At 43.0% G+C, this 23271-nt stretch overlaps 3 protein-coding genes across 3 annotated transcripts in view; 2 read left to right on the top strand and 1 right to left on the bottom strand.

Annotated features, from left to right (window-relative positions):
- MAD2L2 (mitotic arrest deficient 2 like 2) overlaps positions 1 to 23271 on the top strand; it is a 136795-nt gene that overhangs the window by 46408 nt on the left and 67116 nt on the right. The window lies entirely within an intron of this gene.
- MED16 (mediator complex subunit 16) overlaps positions 1 to 23271 on the top strand; it is a 79029-nt gene that overhangs the window by 6184 nt on the left and 49574 nt on the right. The window lies entirely within an intron of this gene.
- The window catches only part of LOC137421607 (uncharacterized), a 42591-nt gene continuing 31889 nt past the window's right edge, over positions 12570 to 23271 (bottom strand). Inside the window, exon 3 of the mRNA XM_068107828.2 lies at positions 12570 to 13407. Within this exon, the coding sequence (XP_067963929.2) occupies positions 13040 to 13407 (368 nt within the window). The 3' untranslated portion in view covers positions 12570 to 13039. The remainder of the gene's footprint in view (positions 13408 to 23271) is intronic.

Consider the following 23271-nt stretch of genomic DNA (forward strand, 5'->3'; position numbering starts at 1 on the left):
AAGGGGTCATTTTCAAGATGGCGTCCAAGATGGCCGCCGGGAGCTTAAAATGGCCATATCTCAATTATTATTCAACCTAGAAAGGTGGTTTTCGTGTCTAACCCTAGGTTTTAGGGCCCAAGGAATCCAATTGAATCAATAAAATTACCATCAGTTAATTATTTATTGACAAGTCCAAGATGGCATCCCAAGGTGACATCCTGATCCACTAAAACGGCTCTGTCGAATAGTAGTCAACCTCGAGAGATATTTTCAGTGTGTATACCTAGGTTTAAGGCACCCAGGAAATCATCAAAATTACTTAAATAAGTACAAAGTAATCAGGTAATCCAGTAAGACAGGTTTACCAGCCCATTAGGCATTTGTTGTCTTATACAGTTAGTCGCTATTCATCGTCATCCTCCGACTCACCAGCTAATGAACCAAGTGTGTGTTTCAGATAGGAGATAAGAGTGTAATGTGTCTACACCACTGCCACCTGTGACTCCAGTCCACAGTATTCAGTGATCATTACAGACAAAGGTTTGTACAAAGCTTGAGATGTTATGGCAAGGGACAGACTATTTTATATTGGGGAGGGGAGGGGGGACTGAAAAATCTGACAAACAATTTATTTTCATCTCAAAAGGAATAAGTATATTATTTGGTACATGTATACATAAACAAAATCCATATTATCAGCCTTCAAAATGACATTCAGTTGAAACTTAAGGCAATCTGTCACAAATTTCTGGAGTCTCGTGGATACCGAAAAGTATAGAGGGGTCAATATATGGTTGAACCCCCAAAAAATTGATACAAAAGGTTTTTCAATGGATTCTGGTACCATTGGGCATGCGAAAGAAGAATGTGACAATCCACATAACAAGTTTCTTCCAGAGGAGTCGGAGGATGACGATGAATAGCGACTAACTGTATAAGACAACAAATGCCTAATGGGCTGGTAAACCTGGCTTACTGGATTACCTGATTACTTTGTGCTTATTTAAGTAATTTGATGATTTCCTGGGTGCCTTAAACCTAGGTATACACACTGAAAAAATCTCTCTAGGTTGACTACTATTCGACAGAGCCATTTTAGTGGATCAGGATGTCTCCTTGGGATGCCATCTTGGACTTGTCAATAAATAATTAACTGATAGTAATTTTATTGATTCAATTGGATTCCTTGGGCCCTAAAACCTAGGGTTAGACACCAAAACCACCTTTCTAGGTTGAATAATAATTGAGATACGGCCATTTTAAGCTCCCGGCGGCCATCTTGGACGCCATCTTGAAAATGACCCCTTTCCGGAAGTCAGATGTTACTAGATTTTTAGTATGTTATTTAGCATGCCCAATGGTACCAGAATCCATTGAAAAACCTTTTGTATCAATTTTTTGGGGGTTATGTGAGTTTTTTTTCGTATATTGACCCTACTAATTGTCCATTTATTAAATACACCCGAACGTGTTCAGTTACCAAGCAGATAGCGAGTGCATGCCAAGCCAGTCGTTCCTTCTCAACAGTTTTGACTGGAGTGCTTGCTCGAGTGCTTTAGCCACTTGGCGAGTGCTCCACAAAACACTTGGCAACTGAACACACCCCTGGTCTTGGGGGTGAATTCTGGCTGTTCCTCCTTGGTGATAAAGACACGTTGAGGGATAATTGGCTGCGGCATATGACGCTGCATATCCAGACCGTGTGGTGCATCAGGCTCGCTCAGCCTAATGAGCAACAAGACATGTGACATCGAATCGGCGTAATGCTGAGCCGAATCAGACTTCCAATCTGTTCGCCGGATTCAAATCGGACAACTGGGACGACCAAGCAGTAAAGAGCCGCATGTTACATGCTAGTGGTAATGATTGGAGCAAAGTTATTTCCTTAGAATGAAACCGTATATTACAATAAAGAAGTCAGAGTACAATGTTATTACCAGCATCAAAGTAGCTGCTTCGAAGTATTGCCACGACAGTTCAATTAATTTATTTGTATGCAGCCCGTGGCTGTTTGGCTGCATCATTTTTCTGTGCCGCTGATGCAATGCCCCCTTACCAGCCAGCTGGTACTCGTTTTGTCGACCAAGTTGTCTGATTGACGAATGTTACCAAGGTTATGGTTCCAAATGAAATGTCACTGCTGATGAACATCTTGTACCTTTATGACAAAACTGCAAACGCAGGAAATGCATGCCGCCAGGAAAACAAACAAAATGTCACTATGCATCCTGTACACCCCTCCCTCCTCCACTCCACCCGACATTCTTGGATTTATATGTCATGAGGACCTTAAGCAGCATTCTTTGGGTATCAGATGAAAGAAACAACTTTTTATACATGTCGCAGGTCTACAAGAACTTTGTGTTGCTGGGGTTCTTGTTGAGGGTCTTTTTTGGAAATGTGCACCCATTGGTCGGACAGCTGTTGGACCACACCCACATCTGTCGCTTGACTCCACCCACCAAAGAACCAAGAGGAAATGATATGGCCGCCATCATGGTTTTATCGTAGGCCTAACCCATTAGGCAATTAGGTCTATGCTGATCATATACTGCCTGGGTTTGTTGCATCAGACTTCCATTGGCTTTGTTTGGGTCGAGTGTTATTCACGATGAGAGACCCCAAAATAAATCTAATCACATGTCGAAAGCTAAATCACGTCCGTCAGAACGCGTGGTCCGTCAGAATGCATGGTCAGAATGTGTGGTACGTCAAAATGCGTGGTACGTCAGAATGCATGGTCAGAATGTGTGGTACGTCAGAATGTGTGGTACATCAGAATGCGTGATACGTCAGAATGCGTGGTACGTCAGAACGCATGGTTCAGAATGTGTGGTACATCAGAATACGTGGTACGTCAGAATGCGTGGTATGTCAGAATGTGTGGTCAGAATGCGTGGTACGTCAGAACGCAGGGTAATCAAGCATTATCTATCTATAATTCCAGCAATCTCTGTGTGTCTGTCTGTGTGTCTGTGTGTCTGTGACCGCTGTTTCTCGACAACCACGGGTCCGATATACTTGAAACTTGCCAGGTATATTGCTGGGGACCCGAGGATGTGCCTTTTCAAGGTTTGTAATTAATCGGACAAGTACCTACCGAGCTATGTCCAAAAAACGCTTCAACCAATCAGAGAGCAGCGAGCTATCACGTGTGCCGAACCGTTAATGCAATGCAAGCGTTAATGCGTTAATGCAAGGCTTTTCTTTTTTTCCCTCTTCTCTTTCTACTTTTCCTTGCGATTAAATTGCAAACAGCCAAAATACGTTGGCGCTAATTGAATAATTGGCCATTAACACTAAAATAATCGTAACTGCGATATGCCAACTTCCGGACAGTGCAGCCTTCCATGTTGTTGTTGTTTGCAGCAGCTGTTTGCAGCAAGGCAAGGCTTTTCTTTTTTTCCCTCTTCTCTTTCTACTTTTCCTTGCGATTAAATTGCAAAAAGCCAAAATACGTTGGCGATAATTGAATAAATGGGCATTAATAGATAGATAGATAGATATGCGATATGCGAACTTCCGGACAGTGTGCGCGTTACGAGCTGACCGCCATTACGGTACGTAATTCGATTTCTTATGCGCATTATTTCTCCCAATTCAGTCAGAGCGAAGGGCGGAAGCGAAGAGCGTTGTTATTTTTTGTTTACGGGCGTACGGGCGGGGTAGAGCGTACGGGTAGCGTTTTTTTTTTTTTTTGGCAAGGAACGGGCACCCACGTACGGGCAATGCCCTAGTGTTATGCAAATCACCCAAAAAAACAGCGTCACGTAATTTTTTAACGGCCCATATTGGGGTGAAGCAATCCGTGACCGTGTGACGAATAGGCTTGTTCTGATATAACTGAATAGGCTTGTTCTTATATAACCGTGGGGAGGCTGACGTGGATGAGAGATGTCGATTTAATTATTTAATAGCACATAAAATGTGTTTCCCAATCGGCTGTTCATCCTTAAAAGAGTGCTTTAAAAGTGTGTTTCCCAATCGGCCCATTACCGGATTTGTCGCAGGTTGTGACCACAGTGCGGGCATTCTTGTTATTATTCTATGACAGCAGCAACCCTTCAGAATAAAGTGTGCTGGACACAAAAGGAGCACACAAAGTTATATATATGGTAGTAATACTTCTCGAAGCAACACAAAAATATATTGTTGTGTAAATTGCTCCTGCCTCCTATGGGTTAATAATGCTGAGAATAGAGCAGTTATTTCCTTAAAACGAATGTCTCCGCATCAGCGTAAAGTAATCAATTGTTATATTAGAAATGTGTCACTTATGTGATACTTAGACATTGCCTACCCACTGTATCTAAAGTTATCAACCCTTTGACCCCGTTTTTAAATGTTCTGCCCTCAGTCCATTATGTTTCTTTTAGCATTCGAAGAGACCATCAGGTGCAACTTTTGGTGGGAAACGCCATAAGACCATCACCACTGGGCCCCATTACCTCAGAGCTTCAGGGTGAGAGGTCGTGGAGGAATCGTCCACGGGGCATTTGCTTTTTGAGCTGCCAGGACTATTAGCACCCATTCTGCAGGTTTTGTTGGGTTTGCCCAGAACTTTCTTCTGCCTCGTCACCTACCCTCCCCCACTATTGTCTGTCTCACGTGGTGTTTCTGATTGGGCCCGAAGGTATCTATTTAAACATAAGGAATCTCCGTTTCATCGTTGGTATAATGGGTGCGTAATCAGTCGTGGGTAATGGGTTTATTTAATACATACTTGTTTGACTTTATTTCGTTCCCCATGAACATTGTCCATTTATTAAATACACCCGAACGCGTTCAGTTACCAAGCAGATAGCGAGTGCATGCCAAGCCAGTCGTTCCTCTCAACAGTTTTGACTGGAGTGCTTGCTCGAGTGCTTAAGCCACTTGGCGAGTGCTCCATAAAACACTTGGCAACTGAACACACCCCTGGTCTTGGGGGTGAATTCTGGCTGTTCCTCATTGGTGATAAAGACGCGTTGAGGGATAATTGGCTGCGGCATATGACGCTGCATATCCAGACCGTGTGGTGCATCAGGCTCGCTCAGCCTCACTAGCATCAAGACATGTGGCATCATCAACAACAACAACAACAACAACAGGCATTTTAAGGCCATTTTCCCTGCAAGAGCGGGGGTTAGCCTTGCGGTCCCCATGACAATCTTCGATGACAATGTGACATCGAATCGGCGTAATGCTGAGCCGAGTCAGACTTCCAATCTGTTCGCCGGATTCAAATCAGACAACTGGGAGGACCAAGCAGTAAAATGCCGCATGTTACATGCTAGTGGTAATGATTGAAGCAAAGTTAGTTCCTTAGAATGAAACCGTATATTACAATAAAGAAGTCAGAGTACAATGTTATTACCAGCATCAAAGTAGCTGCTTCGAAGTATTGCCACGACAGTTCAATTAATTTATTTGTATGCAGCCCGTGGCTGTTTGGCTGCATCATTTTTCTGTGCCGCTGATGCAATGCCCCCTTACCAGCCAGCTGGTACTCGTTTTGTCGACCTCGGAAGGATGACAGACTGAGTCGACCCACCTAGTGTTAATTCAATGGCACGACAGGAGCTTGAACTCAAGACCCGAGGATATTGAGATAGGCCACCTTAACAGTTAAACAAGAAACTTGCCAGACCCTTGCCTGGACGTGTTTGTATGGTGCTTATTAGCTGCTGTGTTTGTAGTTTATTGATGACGTAGATTTATGTTCAATCCAATATGGCTGCTCAACCACGTGACTGATGACGCCATCTATCTATAATTCCAGTAATCTCTGTACGTCTGTACGTTTGTACGTCTGTTTGTCTGTGACCGCTGTTTCTCGACAACCACGGGTCCGATATACTTTTAACTTGCCAGGTATATTGCTGGGGACCCGAGGATGTGCCTTTTCAAGGTTTCATATTAATCGGACAATTACTTACCGAGCTATGTCCAAAAAACGATTCAACCAATCAGAGAGCAGCGAACGATCGCGTGTGCCGAACGTGGAGGACACACTCTGCCTCGGATGGCACATTTGAGAGCGTATTCATTTATTTCACGTTTGCAAACTATGTTGGCGTTAAACTATGTTTTAAAACTAATAAAACCGAATTTGCGATTCATTCGCTTTCCTGCGCGTTTGTGCACGCGATGGCGATTTCTTTACCAAACTCCGGAAGCCGTTCGCTTTGGACCAAACCATTGCATGTAAATAGAGGGGGGGGATTGTCACCGTACTCGCAAGCCGTTCGCTTTGGACCAAACCATTTCATGTAAATAGAGGGGGGGGGGATATAATTTTAGATATAGATATAGTACGGGCAATGCCCTAGTTAATGTAATTCTCCCATACAATTTTCTTCTAGATCATGCTCAAGAAATTTCAAACTGATCGGATCAAACATTCTACTTGTCGAAGTATGATGTCATAAAGAAGGCACCGCTGACATCATGAATATATTGTTACGGTTTTGGCGAGACCCATTCTCTTACCAAGGGGAGATTAAGCCCCTTGTTCTTCTTGGGTCTTCGCAACCGCGAGACTGAGTCGCCACTTCCGGTCAGACGCGGGACAGGGTTTCAGGACAATTTCACACGTACCTTGAGTACCCACGCTGCAGCGGCAGCGGGGATCGAGTCTCGCACAAACCACGCGTGATTGAGTACACCCGAGCGGATGGCGTACCACGTGACTCGTGCTGTTACTTTTCTATAGAACCCGATCAGAGCGATATAATTCGTACCATGCTAAGTCAATGATGGAAAACACGAGACGGTCGAATCAAAGAATAACAGGTTTAATTATTATTTACAATGATTGGTAGAAGAAGCAGAGACACAGGGCAGTCTTAAACAGTCTTACTTAAACCCAGACAATGGGCCCACTTACACCCACAGGGGGATGAAGGAAGAATTGTTCATGCGCTGAACGCGCTGGCTTTGGTCGTCCAGGAACAGCTCACCCGACGTGGCCCTCTGGCGGTCACCGCACGTTCCCCGGCGAAGACAGGCAGGTAGGCGGGAAAATCCTCGCGGCACGTATCGCAGCGAAGGTAGGCAGGAGGAAATATACGCGTGTCTCTGGCCCGGCTGTCTTTCACAGCGCGATTAATACAACGGCGCGCTTTCACTCTCGTAACTCAACGGAGGATCTGACTCCAGCTCAACTGAGGACTCAACTTGTAACTTATGCGCGTTTCACCCGAGCTCATAAATTGTAACTTGTCCGCCTCCCTTCTCATAACCGAGGTGGGGGCTGTGGGCACAGGGTTATATTGCCACGCCCTGGCCCGCATCGAATGTTCCAAGCCCCGCCTTTTGCCGCAGTGGTAAGCCTCTGCCCTCGAGCCCTGATTGGCGGCTCGTTCTTACCGTCACTTCCACTCCTCCTGTCCCGCCTTCCTTCGGCCTTGATCGACTTGTTCAGGCCGGCCTCATGGGATTTCGTGCCAAATCCAAAAGCATCAAGGCAGCATAAGCATCGTAAAGGACCTAACTCTCATTATTCTACTCAACGCAAACTAAACACAGGAAAGGTCTACGCTTACATTTACTATGAAATAACTGAACTTAAACGAGGCTACATGTTGTTGTGTAACTAAACTAGGAGGGGAAATTAACCTTTTATTGTAAAAACATAAAACCGCAACAATATGTTGTCCACCATGGGGAATACTTAACAATGAGCCATGTTTCAAAAATTTTTCTATGGGGTGCTTTCAGATATAGAGGTGCAGTTTTTCAGTTTTCCCAATATGGCGCCATACAACGTGACCCATGACGTCATAATTATTAAAATTCTACAGGAGGGGGCGCTCCTATAGTTAAAATTTCTTCTCAATCGGACCAACGGTTGCAGAGGAAAGCATACTCACGTTCTGTGCGGACAAACAGACAACAGACAGCCAAACCAACAAACGACCCACCCAGATTTCACCCCAGATCCACCTTGTTTGAAATTCCAACTTCTTTCCTGGAAGTCCTGGCAGTGTCCATATGTTTTATCCCTCTCCCACCCCCCCGCCCCCCCCTTCCCATGCCCCTCCCCAAAGCCCTCTCCCTCCCACAGATCTCTCGATGTCCCTGCTCTCAAATGTTGTGTTTGTGTCCTTCCCCCTCTCTCCCCATCTTGTCTACCGCTCCCCATGTTATATGTTTTATGTGTCGGTTTGTCTTTCTGTGTGATTAATGTTAGCTCTTTCACGAGCCTCGATCTTGTATACAAAAAAAAAAAAAAAAAAACAACAATACCCTCTCCTCTAGCAAGGGTAACAATCAGAAAATCTCACATCTAGTACAAAATATGTCTAAACACATTCAGTTATTGAGGAAAACTCCAAGAAGAGTGCAAAATATCTTGTTATTGATCTCGTATTAAGGAAAACAATGCACGAAATCAATGCTGATTTTGAGGTTCTTGTTTGTTTGCATGTCAATGTTTTGGACTGATACAAGTGACAAAAGACAGCTTACAAGTTTGTGGGACATTTACAAGCTATGAACCTGTTACCATACATCACAAAACTTTCATTGAACACGTTCTGAAATTTATAGACTTTCAATGTGGACAACGGTTTTGAGGTTGAGTGTTTCTCAATATAGAGGGGTCAATATATTGTTGTGGATATGAGAATGTTTTTTTATTTATTATTGTTGTGTAATGAATTGTTGTAAAATGTCACCCTCCTTCCTGCATTTGTTGTTGTATAAAGGTCAAAGGGCGTTCCCGTAGTTAATTCCATAAAACATACACGCAGGACACCATATATCCCTGTTCGGTAGTTATATCCTTATTATGTGTACTAGGGCATTGCCCGTACGTGGGTGCCCGTTCCTTGCCAAAAAAAAAAAAAAACGCTACCCGTACGCTCTACCCCGCCCGTACGCCCGTAAACAAAAAATAACAACGCTCTTCGCTTCCGCCCTTCGCTCTGACTGAATTGGGAGAAATAATGCGCATAAGAAATCGAATTACGTACCGTAATGGCGGTCAGCTCGTAACGCGCACACTGTCCGGAAGTTCGCATATCGCATATCTATCTATCTATCTATTAATGCCCATTTATTCAATTATCGCCAACGTATTTTGGCTTTTTGCAATTTAATCGCAAGGAAAAGTAGAAAGAGAAGAGGGAAAAAAAGAAAAGCCTTGCCTTGCTGCAAACAGCTGCTGCAAACAACAACAACATGGAAGGCTGCACTGTCCGGAAGTTGGCATATCGCAGTTACGATTATTTTAGTGTTAATGGCCAATTATTCAATTAGCGCCAACGTATTTTGGCTGTTTGCAATTTAATCGCAAGGAAAAGTAGAAAGAGAAGAGGGAAAAAAAGAAAAGCCTTGCATTAACGCATTAACGCTTGCATTGCATTAACGGTTCGGCACACGTGATAGCTCGCTGCTCTCTGATTGGTTGAAGCGTTTTTTGGACATAGCTCGGTAGGTACTTGTCCGATTAATTACAAACCTTGAAAAGGCACATCCTCGGGTCCCCAGCAATATACCTGGCAAGTTTCAAGTATATCGGACCCGTGGTTGTCGAGAAACAGCGGTCACAGACACACAGACACACAGACAGACACACAGAGATTGCTGGAATTATAGATAGATTAGTGTAAGGCTGTGTCTTCCATTAATTTAAATACTCCATTGCACCAAGTGAAATAAGAGTAGATTCCCTTCACATTCCCCTTCCAACCATTGCCAACTGCATTCCCTCAAAGCCTCAATTGCCAACTGCACTGGGCGGTTTGTTAGGGTTGCTACAGCTGTGGTTTGTTTCATCCCAAGACTCCATTAGCCACGAGGTAATCTCGGAGCCGAAGGTGGGAGGAGTCGGCCCAGCGCCGGGAACAAGGCGTGGCCTTGCCAACGCCTCCTCTAAGGGCGGGATCGGGAGCCTGCGCGACCAACCAGGGCCGAGGTGAGCTCACCGATAGGCGTGTCCTGGACACCAGCGGCTTGATCGCCGGAGGCGCTATAAAGAGCGCGCGCGGAAGCCTTTGAAGAGAGGGCGAAGCGAAGCTAAGAGAGCAAGAGAGAGAGGGAGAAAGAAGCAGAAAGAGGGAGTCAGGGCGAAGCAAGAGAGGGAGTCAGAGAGAACAAGTGCCAAGTGCCAAGCCTGAGGACAAGTAACAAGTGCCAAGCCTGAGAACAAGTGCAACCACCGCAGCTTTAAACCACCACAGCTTTGAGCTTCGACAGCAGTTTTCGTCCGTGGCTGCGAAGGAACAGCGGCTGCTAAACGTGCCGATCGACCAGGGGGCGGCGGCTGCTCACTGCCGGCCTGACCGTGCTCCGGTTCCAGTTTTCGTCCTCTCCCTCCAGCCATCCACCTTCTGCCATTCCTGTCATCATTCCCCGCGTGAGTCTGTCTTTGTTTGTTCTGTCCCTGGGTTAATTAAGCCTGTATAGATAAGCTAGCATTTCACTGTGTCACCTTTCCTCTTCTGTATTTTATTTTCTTATCCTTCCTTCTTCCTTGGTTTCTTTCAATTGTGTAAATAGTAAATAAATCATATTTGTATTTCTTACCCTTTGCCTTTCTTTCTTCTTTACATCCTTCGTCTTAGTCTTTTCCCCATTGAATATCTGTGGCGCGATTCGGCCAACGTTCAGGAATCGGGTTAGTCGGGGTAACTGTTCGGGCGCGGCGGCCATCCGCTCGGCAAACAACATCCTCGCCGCGGTCCCGTAACAATATGGTTGAACCCCAAAAAAAATTGATACAAAAGGTTTTTCAATGGATTCTGGTACCATTGGGCATGCTAAATAACATACTAAAAATCTAGTAACATCTGACTTCCGGAAAGGGGTCATTTTCAAGATGGCGTCCAAGATGGCCACCGGGAGCTTAAAATGGCCATATCGCAATTATTATTCAACCTAGAAAGGTGGTTTTGGTGTCTAACCCTAGGTTTTAGGGCCCAAGGAATCCAATTGAATCAATAAAATTACCATCAGTTAATTATTTATTGACAAGCCCAAGATGGCATCCCAACGTGACATCCTGATTCACTAAAACGGCTCTGTCGAATAGTAGTCAACCTAGAGAGATATTTTCAGTGTGTATACCTAGGTTTAAGGCACCCAGGAAATCATTAAAATTACTTAAATAAGCACAAAGTAATCAGGTAATCCAGTAAGCCAGGTTTACCAGCCCATTAGGCATTTGTTGTCTTATACAGTTAGTCGCTATTCATCGTCATCCTCCGACTCACCAGCTAATGAACCAAGTGTGTGTTTCAGATTGGAGATAAGAGTGTAATGTGTCTACACCACTGCCACCTGTGACTCCAGTCCACAGTATTCAGTGATCATTACAGACAAAGGTTTGTACAAAGCTTGAGAGGTTATGGCAAGGGACAGACTATTTTATATTGGGGAGGGGGGACTGAAAAATCTGACAAATAATTAATTTTCATCTCAAAAGGAATAAGTATATTATTTAGTACATGTATGCATAAACAAAATCCATATTATCAGCCTTCAAAATGACATTCAGTTGAAACTTAAGGCAATCTGTCACAAATTTCTGGAGTCTCGTGGATACCGAAAAGTATAGAGGGGTCAATATATGGTTGAACCCCCAAAAAATTGATACAAAAGGTTTTTCAATGGATTCTGGTACCATTGGGCATGCTAAAGAAGATTGTGACAATCCACATAAGTTTCTTCCAGAGGAGTCGGAGGATGACGATGAATAGCGACTAACTGTATAAGACAACAAATGCCTAATGGGCTGGTAAACCTGGCTTACTGGATTACCTGATTACTTTGTGCTTATTTAAGTAATTTTGATGATTTCCTGGGTGCCTTAAACCTAGGTATACACACTGAAAAAATCTCTCTCGGCTGACTACTATTCGACAGAGCCATTTTAGTGGATCAGGATGTCACCTTGGGATGCCATCTTGGACTTGTCAATAAATAATTAACTGATGGTAATTTTATTGATTCAATTGGATTCCTTGGGCCCTAAAACCTAGGGTTAGACACCAAAACCACCTTTCTAGGTTGAATAATAATTGAGATATGGCCATTTTAAGCTCCCGGCGGCCATCTTGAAAATGACCCCTTTCCGGAAGTCAGATGTTACTATGTTATTTAGCATGCCCAATGGTACCAGAATCCATTGAAAAACCTTTTGTATCAATTTTTTGGGGGTTAGGTGAGTTTTTTTCGTATATTGACCCTACTAATATTTTGAAGTACAGTTCAGCCACAGAAACTGGTACCCAAAAATCCTAACCATACTTTTTTTTTTTAATATGGAAATATAGGTTAATGGAAGAGCTATATCATATTAGGCAGCATTTTCACAGCCTTCCAGGATAAAAAGGACCAGCGAGACAAAGAAATAACATGAGTGGATGAGTGGCAGAAAGTAAAGCGGCGAGAGGGGGAGAGGAGGTAATCGGCGAAAGGATAAGATAGCAAGGTATGTTTGGGCAAAAGCACAAGGCGACGATGGGTAGCGGTCCTGGAGGACTGGAGGGAGGGGAATGCGATAGACACATGGAGACGCTTTCACAGCTGAGAGAATAAAGGGATGAAGGAATGGAAGTGAGCATTAAGCATTAAATTGGGAAAGGAAACGAGGTGTGGCATACTGGAAGAAACAATTTAATATTTTTGTAAAATTTTTGGTGTCTGCATTACCATTTCACTTCCAACACCACAAAACTTTACGCAATCAAATAATCACAGCCTCCATTCAGCCTGCCCTTTCTACACTCATATATGAAGCGAGGCCTGCTTTTTTATTTTCATACAGAACTCAAAGCTCAACTCGGGGCTAAATGACAGAGGGCAGCAGGTTGACAGGCAGACAGAGGGGGAGAGGACACATTACAGTTTAAGTGCTTAGTCAGTGAGGGTCGACAAGATAGGGAGTGGGTGTAGGAGAAACCATGAGGTGGAGATAGGCAGCATTCTTGAATGCCTGGATGGAAGAGCACAAAAGACAGATACGGAGTCGGTACCATAGACTTTTCAAAATTTGAAATTTTAATTTGTACATTACTTTGAACAAATATTGCAATGGTTATAATTTCTTTTAAAAAAAACAAAAAAATAATCATTGTTGATTATTCGATATAAGTGCAGCAGCAACATTGTTTATCGCGGAAACCAATTGTACGTTCATAGCGTACAAGTTCTCTCGTTCAAGTTTTCTCTCCTCCCTGTCGAGCCTCCTTTCTTCTTGGTCACACGTACTCTCATCCCTGTCACGTCTCCTTCTCTCTTTACGGTTTTCTTCCTCAAGTTTTCTTCTCTCCCGTCTGTTCTCCTCCTCACACTTTCTCCTCTCCTCCTCACGCCTCCGCCTCTCCTGTCGGTTCAATTCCATCTCCTTTGCATCCCATTGCAGTTGTCTGTCCTGCATTTGCCAAAGTGCCTTTGTAAACTCCATCAAGGCGCAAGATCTTTTTCTTTTTTGATTTGCTGCAATAGACAATGCAGATGAATTATTGCAAAGGCACAGAAAAATTAGATTAAACATTAAAAAGGGCATTACAACCTAGTTTTTGGAATTATTCACCTTTTATACTTTGAGTAACTAGGTCTGAAGAATTTGAAGAAAACTTACTTCCACGAATGAATAAACTCCTGTATTATATATACCGGTATTTGTAGGTAATAACGCAGTTTTTATCCAAAAATGCAGAGTTTAAAAAAACTTAAATCAAAAGAACTGTGCACCAACATTCTTAGAACAGATAAAGTTTGCAGATGGTGATATATACAGTGTGTTCCAGATAAGAATGAACAATTTCTTTTTTCATCAACTTTGACAAAACTTTGCTTTTTGATTAAAACTTTGTTGATTTAAACGATTTTTTTCATTGTTTTCTTAACACTTGATTGTTTTTTTGCATTGTTTTCTTGTTTTTTCCTTTTCCACAGGTAGATGAGACCATGAACACTTTAAAATTGTAGTGTGGTTTGAAGAGACCCACTCAGTAATGGTTGTTCAGCACTGTTTTTGGCTTTAAGTAAAATTATGTGTTTTTTGTTAAACTTTTCAAAATATGGTTTAGTCTTATCTGAAACCCCTGTATTATTGCTTTCTTAATAACAGCTATAAACAAAGCTTGCATTCCATCATGCATTACAAGATACTTGTACAACATGTTTACATTTACTTTATGTGATTTAGTGGCAAACACAATGCAGAAAAACCTCTTCTCCTTGACTCATAAATGTCTAATCTTTATATACTGCAGAATTACCTGCAAAAAGGCTCTTTATGCCAAAAACAAAAAGTATTACAAAAAACAATATGCATTAAGGAACGAACAACTGGTGGATAATAATTACAAAATGGCAACCTAAATAATTAAGATCTTGGGATTAATAGAAGTAGACCAATGATCAGATGGAGAATTGGAATTAAACATTTGCTGTTGTCAAATGGTCTCAAATTGCATTGGGATGAAAAGAACAGATAACGTTAAGGCCTTTGTCTTGCCGTGGACTGAATAGGCTGTTAAAGTCGATCAATACTCATTACAAGACACAGGACCATTTAGCACGTACATTATGGAACATCCAATGGCCTTTGGCACATTTTATTCACCTGTCCATTTCAAAACTTCCAGGAAGAAATTGCTTTGTAATCAATGTGTGCTCATGTTATCGTAACCAGGCAGGGTGAGTGCCTTGGTATTGTGATTGTTTGACAGTACATTACATAGTTGTCCTGTAATTTTAAAATCTCTGTGGCCCATCACTTGGTAGCAAGCCGACTTGTAAAGTGTGCTAATCACTCTTGTGTACACTAAGGTCAAGAACATCTTAACATCTCAGTTTCAAAAGGAAAGTGTGTTTATGCAAGTTATCCCTCGGCCCACAACTTTCACTGCAGAAACGACTACGAAATGATCCCCCATTTTTTCTACAACTAAAAGGAGAAGCATCCATCTCGGTACCAGGGGAAGAAGAAACAGGCCTTCAAGCTTTAATGTAGCACTTCCTGCTGTCGTATAATAGACTTGGCATTTAATATGGAATATTTTTTTTGTGGGGGTGAACTTACTTTTCAAGATGTCTTAGAACCAAAAGTTCATTGGAATTATGTTGAAATTATTCTAGATTTTGTTAATGTGACCTTTAAAAGAAACAAAAACCACATTTGACATTTCGAAACAAATAAATTGATCCTTGAAAGTGATGTAAACTGATATCGAACTCAATTCATGGACAGTACTGTTAAACTTCTGTACGTTTTCCAGAAGTATCTCTTTATTTTGCACATTAGCCAAAAATTTTTTAAACAAAAGTTAAATTACGACTGGGATTACAGACAGTAAAATTACAGTTCAGTACTTCGTGTAACCCCCACGAGCATTCAGGAGAGCACGTACACATTGAGGCATGCTGTTCACGAGATTTGCCAAGGTTTTGGACAGGAATCGCTTGCCATGCAGTGACAATAGCCTGCTGCAATTCACCCACAGAGGTCGGCTGCTGGTCCAAGTGGTCGATTTGACGCATTAATTCTGCCCACAAGTTCTCTGTCGGATTCATATCCGGGGACATGGCAGGCCACTCCATATGCTCTACACCACGGTCAGCAAGAAAGTGTTGGATCATGCGAGCACGATGAGGCCGTGCATTGTCATCTTGGAAGACAAAGTTTCCTCGAAAGGCTGTATGAGCAAATGGAAGCAATGTTTCTTCCAGAATGGCCCTGTACTTGAACTGGTTCAGGATTCTATTCAGAACAACCAGGTCAGTTTTTCCCCCTGCATGAAAAGCAGTCCAAACGGTCACCCCACCACCTCCAGCTTGGACTCTTGGCACTATACAATCTTTGTTGTAGGCTTCATGCACTTGTCTGTGCACTCGGACGCGGCCATCTTGACGATAGACCAGAAATCTAGACTTGTCACTGAAGATCACGTGATTCCAGTGTCCTGGCTGCCATTGACGGTGCTCTCTGGCCCACTGCAATCGGCGCTGGCGGTGTTGTCTGGTCAGGCGTGGTTTTCTCAGGGGACGCCTGGCACGATAGTCTGCTTGAACCAGTCGTTGGTTGACTAGCCTTCTGGATACAGACACATTTGTCAGTTGCTGCCACTCAGCCCGAAGCCGATTAGCTGACTTGGTACGGCCATTGCGGACTAACCGGTGCAGCTCGCGATCATCCCTCCTTGTGGTTCTGCGGGGACGTCCTGGCCTCGGTATTGGAGTAGGGACACCCCTCTGAGCATTTCGTTTCAGGATCTTTGACACCTGACCTTGAGTGATGCCATGCTGCCGAGCAATAGCACGCTGTTTCATGCCGTAATTCCGTAAAGCCACCACTCCATGACAAACAGCATTGTCGAGTTGACGGACCATCTCCAGAGGAAGCGGCAATAACTTTTGGAGACGTGCAGCAGTTGTTTTCCACTAATACAGAACGCAACAACCCTTGTATACCCGACTGTGAAGCCAATCATCAAATGCACCTGTCCGTACATTTTGCCACGCCACCTGTGATATAATCCTGTTGTTGACTTCTTGCTGTGACAGACAATCAGTGACATGGTTCTTTTAACAAATAAATCACCGAAGCGTAAAAGAAACTCACCAGATTGATATACTGAGTTAAAGTAAACCCAAGTCAAGAAAAAAAAAATTCAATATTAAATGCCATGTCTGTAGTAAAAATGACACAGTTGGAAAGGTAATAATCCATTTATTTGATTGGAAAGCTAATAATCGATGGACTTGGAACAAAGATTTGGATCCTTTCAATCATAAACAGGCCTGTTTAAAAGCCCATCTTTTGGGGTTTGGAGAAGAAGAAGATGCGGCAATGGGTGCTTAATGCCGCGGTTCCATCGGTAACATTTATTATTCTATGACAGCAGGAACCCCTAGAAGGACATGGAAGGAGCACATAAAAGTGTATATAATAATACTTTTCAAAGCAATATAAGAAAATATAAAAAGTCACCATGACAGCAGCAGCAACAATGACGACAACAAAAACTACATGTTATAAAACATCCTTTTTTTGAGCATCACTTCATTTTACATATGCATTGAGATTTGCAGACATTAAATGTTTGTGTTGATGAAGTACAACATGCTCTTTATATTAATCCCATCAACAAAGCAACGAGTGGTGTTATGGATCCGTCACTTCCGCCTTTGTTGTTATTATGTACTTGTAGGATTTTTAGTTTCAGGTAATATAGTTGTGAAGATTTTTGTGTGAAATGGAGATGACTTTCGTAAAAGGTGAAAATAAATGTTTGTGAAGAAAAAAATAAGATGTGGCAAAGAGGCCGGAAGAGGAGAGGAAACCGCCGGCAGAGAGAGGAGGAGACGAACTTGAGAGAGATACAGCCGTAAAGTCGCATCGGGGCTGCGAGCACATTTTTTTATATTGGTCACGAATAAGTTGAGGCTTCCTGGGGGAGGGATTGCCCACGACATCGTCCTATATTGCAATTGCAATGAAACCTGCGTCTCAGGTTTTATCACCAAGTTCGAGTTATTGTTGGAGAAAAATCAGCCGCCTCCAGTACAGGCCGATACACCATTTTGTCCTCGAAGAGGCTGTCTGCTTGGTGCATCTTGTTTTGTCGTAGGGATTTCCATATCGACCTCACCGTGTGGAGCGCCGTTGGTTTCCATATCGGCTAAATTCCCATATCGACCTCTCACCTCGTAACTCCTCGTCCGCCGCCCTGCCGATGCCTGCCTGTTCTCGAAATGCCTGCCAAAGCCTGCAGATGCCTGCCTGTCCTGCGGTGAGTGAGTGAAAGGCCCTCGCAATCATCTTCATCCCAGGAGATTCCACGGCTTCAACCAGAGTGGAGATCCGTGCACGGACTTTGGGGAATGTTACATTCCACTCACGTTTGGCGTATCGTGAGTTTATTGCTTTGAGAGCATTGGGGGAATGATGGTAACATCATATGTATTGTTCGTTTGATGCAAGTGACATTTTCATTGTACTTTCTTTAATAGTGTTATTATTGTGTATGTGAGAGTTCTTTTGTGTATGTATTGTTAGTCCAGAGCAGAGTGGTTATTGTGTATGTATTGTGTATAGGAAGGGCATCCGGCCATAAAACATTGCCTCAAAAAGGGAACCATGACAATTACAACTACATATGGGCAGGGTACAGCCCGAAGTACCCCGTGGGTGTCCTCACCCCTTCTCGTCAAAAATCAAGGTGGGGAACCCGATCGAAGCAAGGGTGGAAATCACTCCATTTATGACGACGAAACGTCTAATGCCCCATCACCAAAGTGTGATAAGAGTGAGTGAAAGGTTGATGATGGTGAAAATGATGATTGGAAAGCTCTTGGTGAACGTCATCTCAGGATATGCTCCGCAGGTCGTCGGAGCGATGGAGGACAGGTTCTGGTGTGTGATAGAGAAGCTGATGGAAAACGTGAAAGATGAGGATGTTGTTGTGGTAGGAAGAGACTTAAATGGACATGTGGGAAGGAGTATAGACGGTTTTCAGGGAGTTCATGGGGGTTACGGATATGGTGTGAGGAATGGAGAAGGTGAAAGGATTTTGGAATTTGCTGATGGAGCTGGTTTGTTGATTTGTAATACTCAATTCCAGAAAGCGGATAATAAGCTTGTTACATACACGTCAGGTGGGTCGACGACAACCGTTGACGACCTGATGGTGCATAGCAAGATAGGGGGCACCTCCGGGACACAAAGGTAATCCCGGGTGAGGAGGCTCTTTCACAGCACCACTTGGTTGTCTGCGACATAAGGGTGAAAGGTGCGAGGAGAGTTCGGCAGGTGAAGTACCAACCGAGAATGAAGGTGTGGAGGTTGAAAGAGGAGACAGTGAGGGAGGCATTAAAAGAGAGGCTGAGTATGGTAGAGGATGATGTGGTTGAGCTTGAAAGTGGGTGGATGTCAATGAAACATAGTCTGTTGGGAGCCGTTGGTGAGGTATGTGGATGGAGAAAAGGACCACCGAGGCACTCGGAAACATGGTGGTGGGATGATGAAGTTGGAAAGAGGATTGACAAGAAGAAGAAGGTCAAGGAGTGACAGAGAGAGCGCACAGCTGTAAGGATGAAGGACCGGAACAGTGGTGAGTTTGAGGTGAAGGTGGGAGTACATCAGGGGTCGGTACTAAGTCCACTACTATTTGTAGCTGTGATGGAGGTGCTGGCTCGGAACTTAAAGGAGGGATTACCGTGGGAGTTGTTGTATGCAGATGATCTGGTGTTGATTGGGGAGAGTATGGATGGATTGAAGGAGAAGATGAGCAAGTGGAAGGAATGTATGGAGACAAAAGATCTGAAGGTGAATATCGGAAAGACAAAGCTGATGGCAAGTGGTAAAGCATGTGGTGAGGTGGAAAGAACTGGGAAGTGGCTGTGTGCACGAAGGGTGTCGGAGTGAACTCCATTCAATGTACAATGTGCGCTGAGTGGGTTCATCAAAAATGTGGTGGCCTGAGATGGTCATTAACCAGTGTGGCAGGTACATTCAAGTGTAAGGTGTGCACAAAGGGAGCTGCAGATGGAGGAAATGTTGAGTTGGATCTTGGAGACGGCGTGAAGGTGGAAGTTGTGAAAACATTTTGCTACCTAGGAGACATGCTGAATGGAGAAGGTGGATCAGACTCGGCAACGGTTGCTAGAGATGTGTATGGAAGAAGTTTTGGGAACTGAGTGGAGTGCTAACGAGGAGGGGAGTGTTGTTGAAGCTGAAGGGAAATGTGTATGCTGCATGTGTGAGATTGTTATGGTTTATGGGAGTGAGACATGGGTATTGAACGTAGAGCAGCAACAAAGGCTGGAAAGGGTGGGAATGCGAATGGTTCGGTGGATGTGTGGAGTATCGTTGAGAGAGAGGAAGACAAATGATGAATTGCGAAAGATGATGGGAATAGAGCCTGTGATGGATGCTGTGAAGAGCAACAGGTTGAGATGGTTTTGGTCATGTGTTGAGGAAGGATGAAAGTGACTAGTTGAGAAGAGTGATGGAAATGAATGTAGAAGGAAGTATAGGAAGGGAAAGACCAAGAAAGACTTGGCTAAAGGTGGTGGAAGAAGAAATGCGGGTAAGGGGGTTAACAAGGGGAGATGCAGAAAATAGGGCAAACTGGAGAAGATTGTCTTGGGGCCCGCAAGGCTAACCCCCGCTCTAGCAGGGAAATGGCCATAAAATGCCTGTTGTTGATGTTGTTTGTTGAGAGTTCTTTCTACAATTACTTGTTTTGTTCTACAATTGCATTGGTGTGGTTTTACCACGGTTTATTAGAACACGCAAAATAACAAATCTTTCTGCCGCATTCCCTCTCGAGACTCTGAGGTGCACCGTAACCTGGGTTCGGGGAGGAACACGTAACAGTATTTTAATAGGACGATACTCCACACATCCACCGAATAAAAATTTCATAATGGACTCCAATGCTCTGTATGAATGTCTGTTTGTTTTTGTTATTACCCTCGCCAGAGGAGAGGGTATTGCATTTGAGTCAGTTTGTTTGTTTGTCTGTCTGTTTGTTTGCCCGCACAGAATAAATGATTTTTTCTGCAACTGTTGGTCCGATTGACAGGAAATTTTCACCATAGGTGCACTCCTCCTGTAGAATTTTGAATGATAATTATGACGTCATAGGTCACGTGGTACTGGCACCATCTTGGAAAGAAACGAAAAGAAATTCACCTCTATATCTCCAAAAGCGCTGCATAGAAAAAATTGAGACATAGCTCATTGTAAAGAACTATCCATGGGGAATAACATATGTTCGTGATGATGTCATAGGTGCCTCCATTATGACGTCACAATTCGACAAGTACAAAACTTCATCTGATCAAAATGAAATTTCTTGAGCGTCAATCTCGGGATAAATTGGTGGAGAAAAAAATAATAATAATGACGACGTCTTCGATCACGTGGTTCGGCCGCCATATATGTTTTAACACAAAAGTCCTAAAATCACTAAAAACACATCTTGGCGAGGGTATGCAATCTCTGATTGCTCTTTCTTGTTTAATATGTATCTCCTCTCACCGCTTTGCAAATAGTCACCAAACCTTTTCAGCATAATAACAATGTCTGAAAATTCTGCTTATGGCATCTAACTCCAATGCTCTATTGGTCAATTAGTTTATTGAGTTATTGACTCAATTCAATTTGGTCCATTTGGTCAGTTAGTTTATTGACTTGAAACTCCTCCTTTTATTCTGTTTGGCCAAGTCAAAAGTAGACTTTTCTCAAAAAGCATTCACTGATGGCATTGTGAGGATTATTTAAAGCTTATAATATCTGTGGCTATTTATGGTTGTTGTCCTAAAATAAAATGAAAAAAATATTAATGAAGATAATGTAACAGATTTTTTTTTCTCTCTGGATCTCTTTTATACATGTACAAATATTTAACTGAATTTTTTCTACAAAGGAAAATGTTCACATTATGGCTTCAAAATGAACAATCACTGTTAATTTTAATTTTTATACCTCTAAGTGAAAGTGAGTTTTTCACAAGTACCTTATAGATCAGGCAGGCTAGTCCCTAACCTATACAAGGCAATCATGATTGTGGACTACAGTTTAATGATGTTACCAATAATGCGATTACGATTGCCATAATTACCCGAATGTTTTTCTACAAAGTAAAACTACCAAGAGTTGCTCCAAGGCAACTACCGTCCAGTTGAGGTCATCACATACTGAACCCTCCGGCGTCCGTCGTCTGTAGTCTGTAGTCGTCTGTCAACTTTTCGACGTGAACACTCCAGCGTCCACAAATATGAACCGATTCTGATCAATCTTGACATGCAGCATCCTTACCCCAAGGATCAGGTTGGTATTACATTTCAGCCCGATCCGTTGAAAAATGGCGGACTTAGGCGACCATTTTGTTTTTGGTCATGAAAACGACGTTAACACTCTAGCGTCCACAAATATTAACAGATTTTGATCAAACTTAGAATGTTTAACCCTTACCACACAAGGTAGGTCGCTATTGCATTCCAACCCGATCCATCACAAAATGGCCGCCATATTGTTTTCAGCTCCGAAACGACGTTAAGACCTTAACGTCCACAAATATTTCTGGATTTTGATCAAACTTGGTGTGTGAGACTCTTACCACACAAGGTAGGTTGCTTTCGCATGTCAACCTGATCTGTCACAAAATGGCCGCCTACACAACTATATTTCTGCAACATTGTTGCAAAGTGTAACATTGTATCAATTGTAAAACAAGGACAAGTATAAGGATACAAGGGCCTTAAAATTATTACACAAGGTTGTTGGCTTTTCATCTATCTATAATTCCAGTAATCTCTGTACGTTTGTACGTTTGTACGTTTGTCTGTCTGTGACCGCTGTTTCTCGACAACCACGGGTCCGATATACTTTTAACTTGCCAGGTATATTGCTGGGGACCCGAGGATGTGCCTTTTCAAGGTTTCATATTAATCGGACAATTACTTACCGAGCTATGTCCAAAAAACGATTCAACCAATCAGAGAGCAGCGAACGATCGCGTGTGCCGGCGTTGCGAATGGACCAAACCATTCCATGTAAATAGAGGGGGGGGTTCTGTGGTCGTTGCGAATGGACGAAACCATTTCATGTAAATAGAGGGGGGGGGATTGTCACTGTACTCGCAAGCCGTTCGCCGTTCGCTTTGGCGTTGCGAATGGACCAAACCATTTCATGTAAATAGAGGGGGGGGGGATATAATTTTAGATAGATATATAGTACGGGCATATATATAGTACGGGCATGCCCTAGTTTAAGTCAAATCTAGTACAGACAACTGACCTACTTTAAAGTTGTCCAGTCAGTTCAGTTGAGTTCTGCTTCCCTGGAAGCTCTAGTTATTTTTGTATTCTTCCACCACAAAGAGCCATCTATTTATTGCATACACATGGGTAGGGAGGGGGGGGGGGCGGGGGGGGGGGACGGGGACTAAATTAAAAAACAACAAAATTGAGGAAAAGGAAAGGCAGGAATAACGGTACAGGGTGTGGGAGGATTGGGGAAAGAAAGTAAAGAGGTTTGGGAAGTGGTATGACAGGAGCAAGCGGAGCAAAAAGAAGAGGTGTTGGTGTTTTTTTAGAATCTGCCATATTTGTATGTAATAAATAGCCTTTTAGTCAGTTCTCAAAATTGCTTTTATGTGATTTTGCAAAAATGAGAAAAGATGAGCCGGCTAATGAAAGAGCAGCTTTAGGAACACGTTTCAGCCTTAGTTATTTCCCCCAGTATGCAGCTAACCCTAACATGTAAGTCTCTCTGTCTACATATGGGTGCATGATCTGTTTTTGAAATTGAGGAAATACGTATATAATTGCAGGAAATATATA

The sequence above is a fragment of the Myxine glutinosa genome, chromosome 2, assembly GCF_964187855.1.
Source record: "Myxine glutinosa chromosome 2, kmMyxGlut1.1, whole genome shotgun sequence".
Lineage (NCBI taxonomy): Eukaryota > Metazoa > Chordata > Myxini > Myxiniformes > Myxinidae > Myxine > Myxine glutinosa.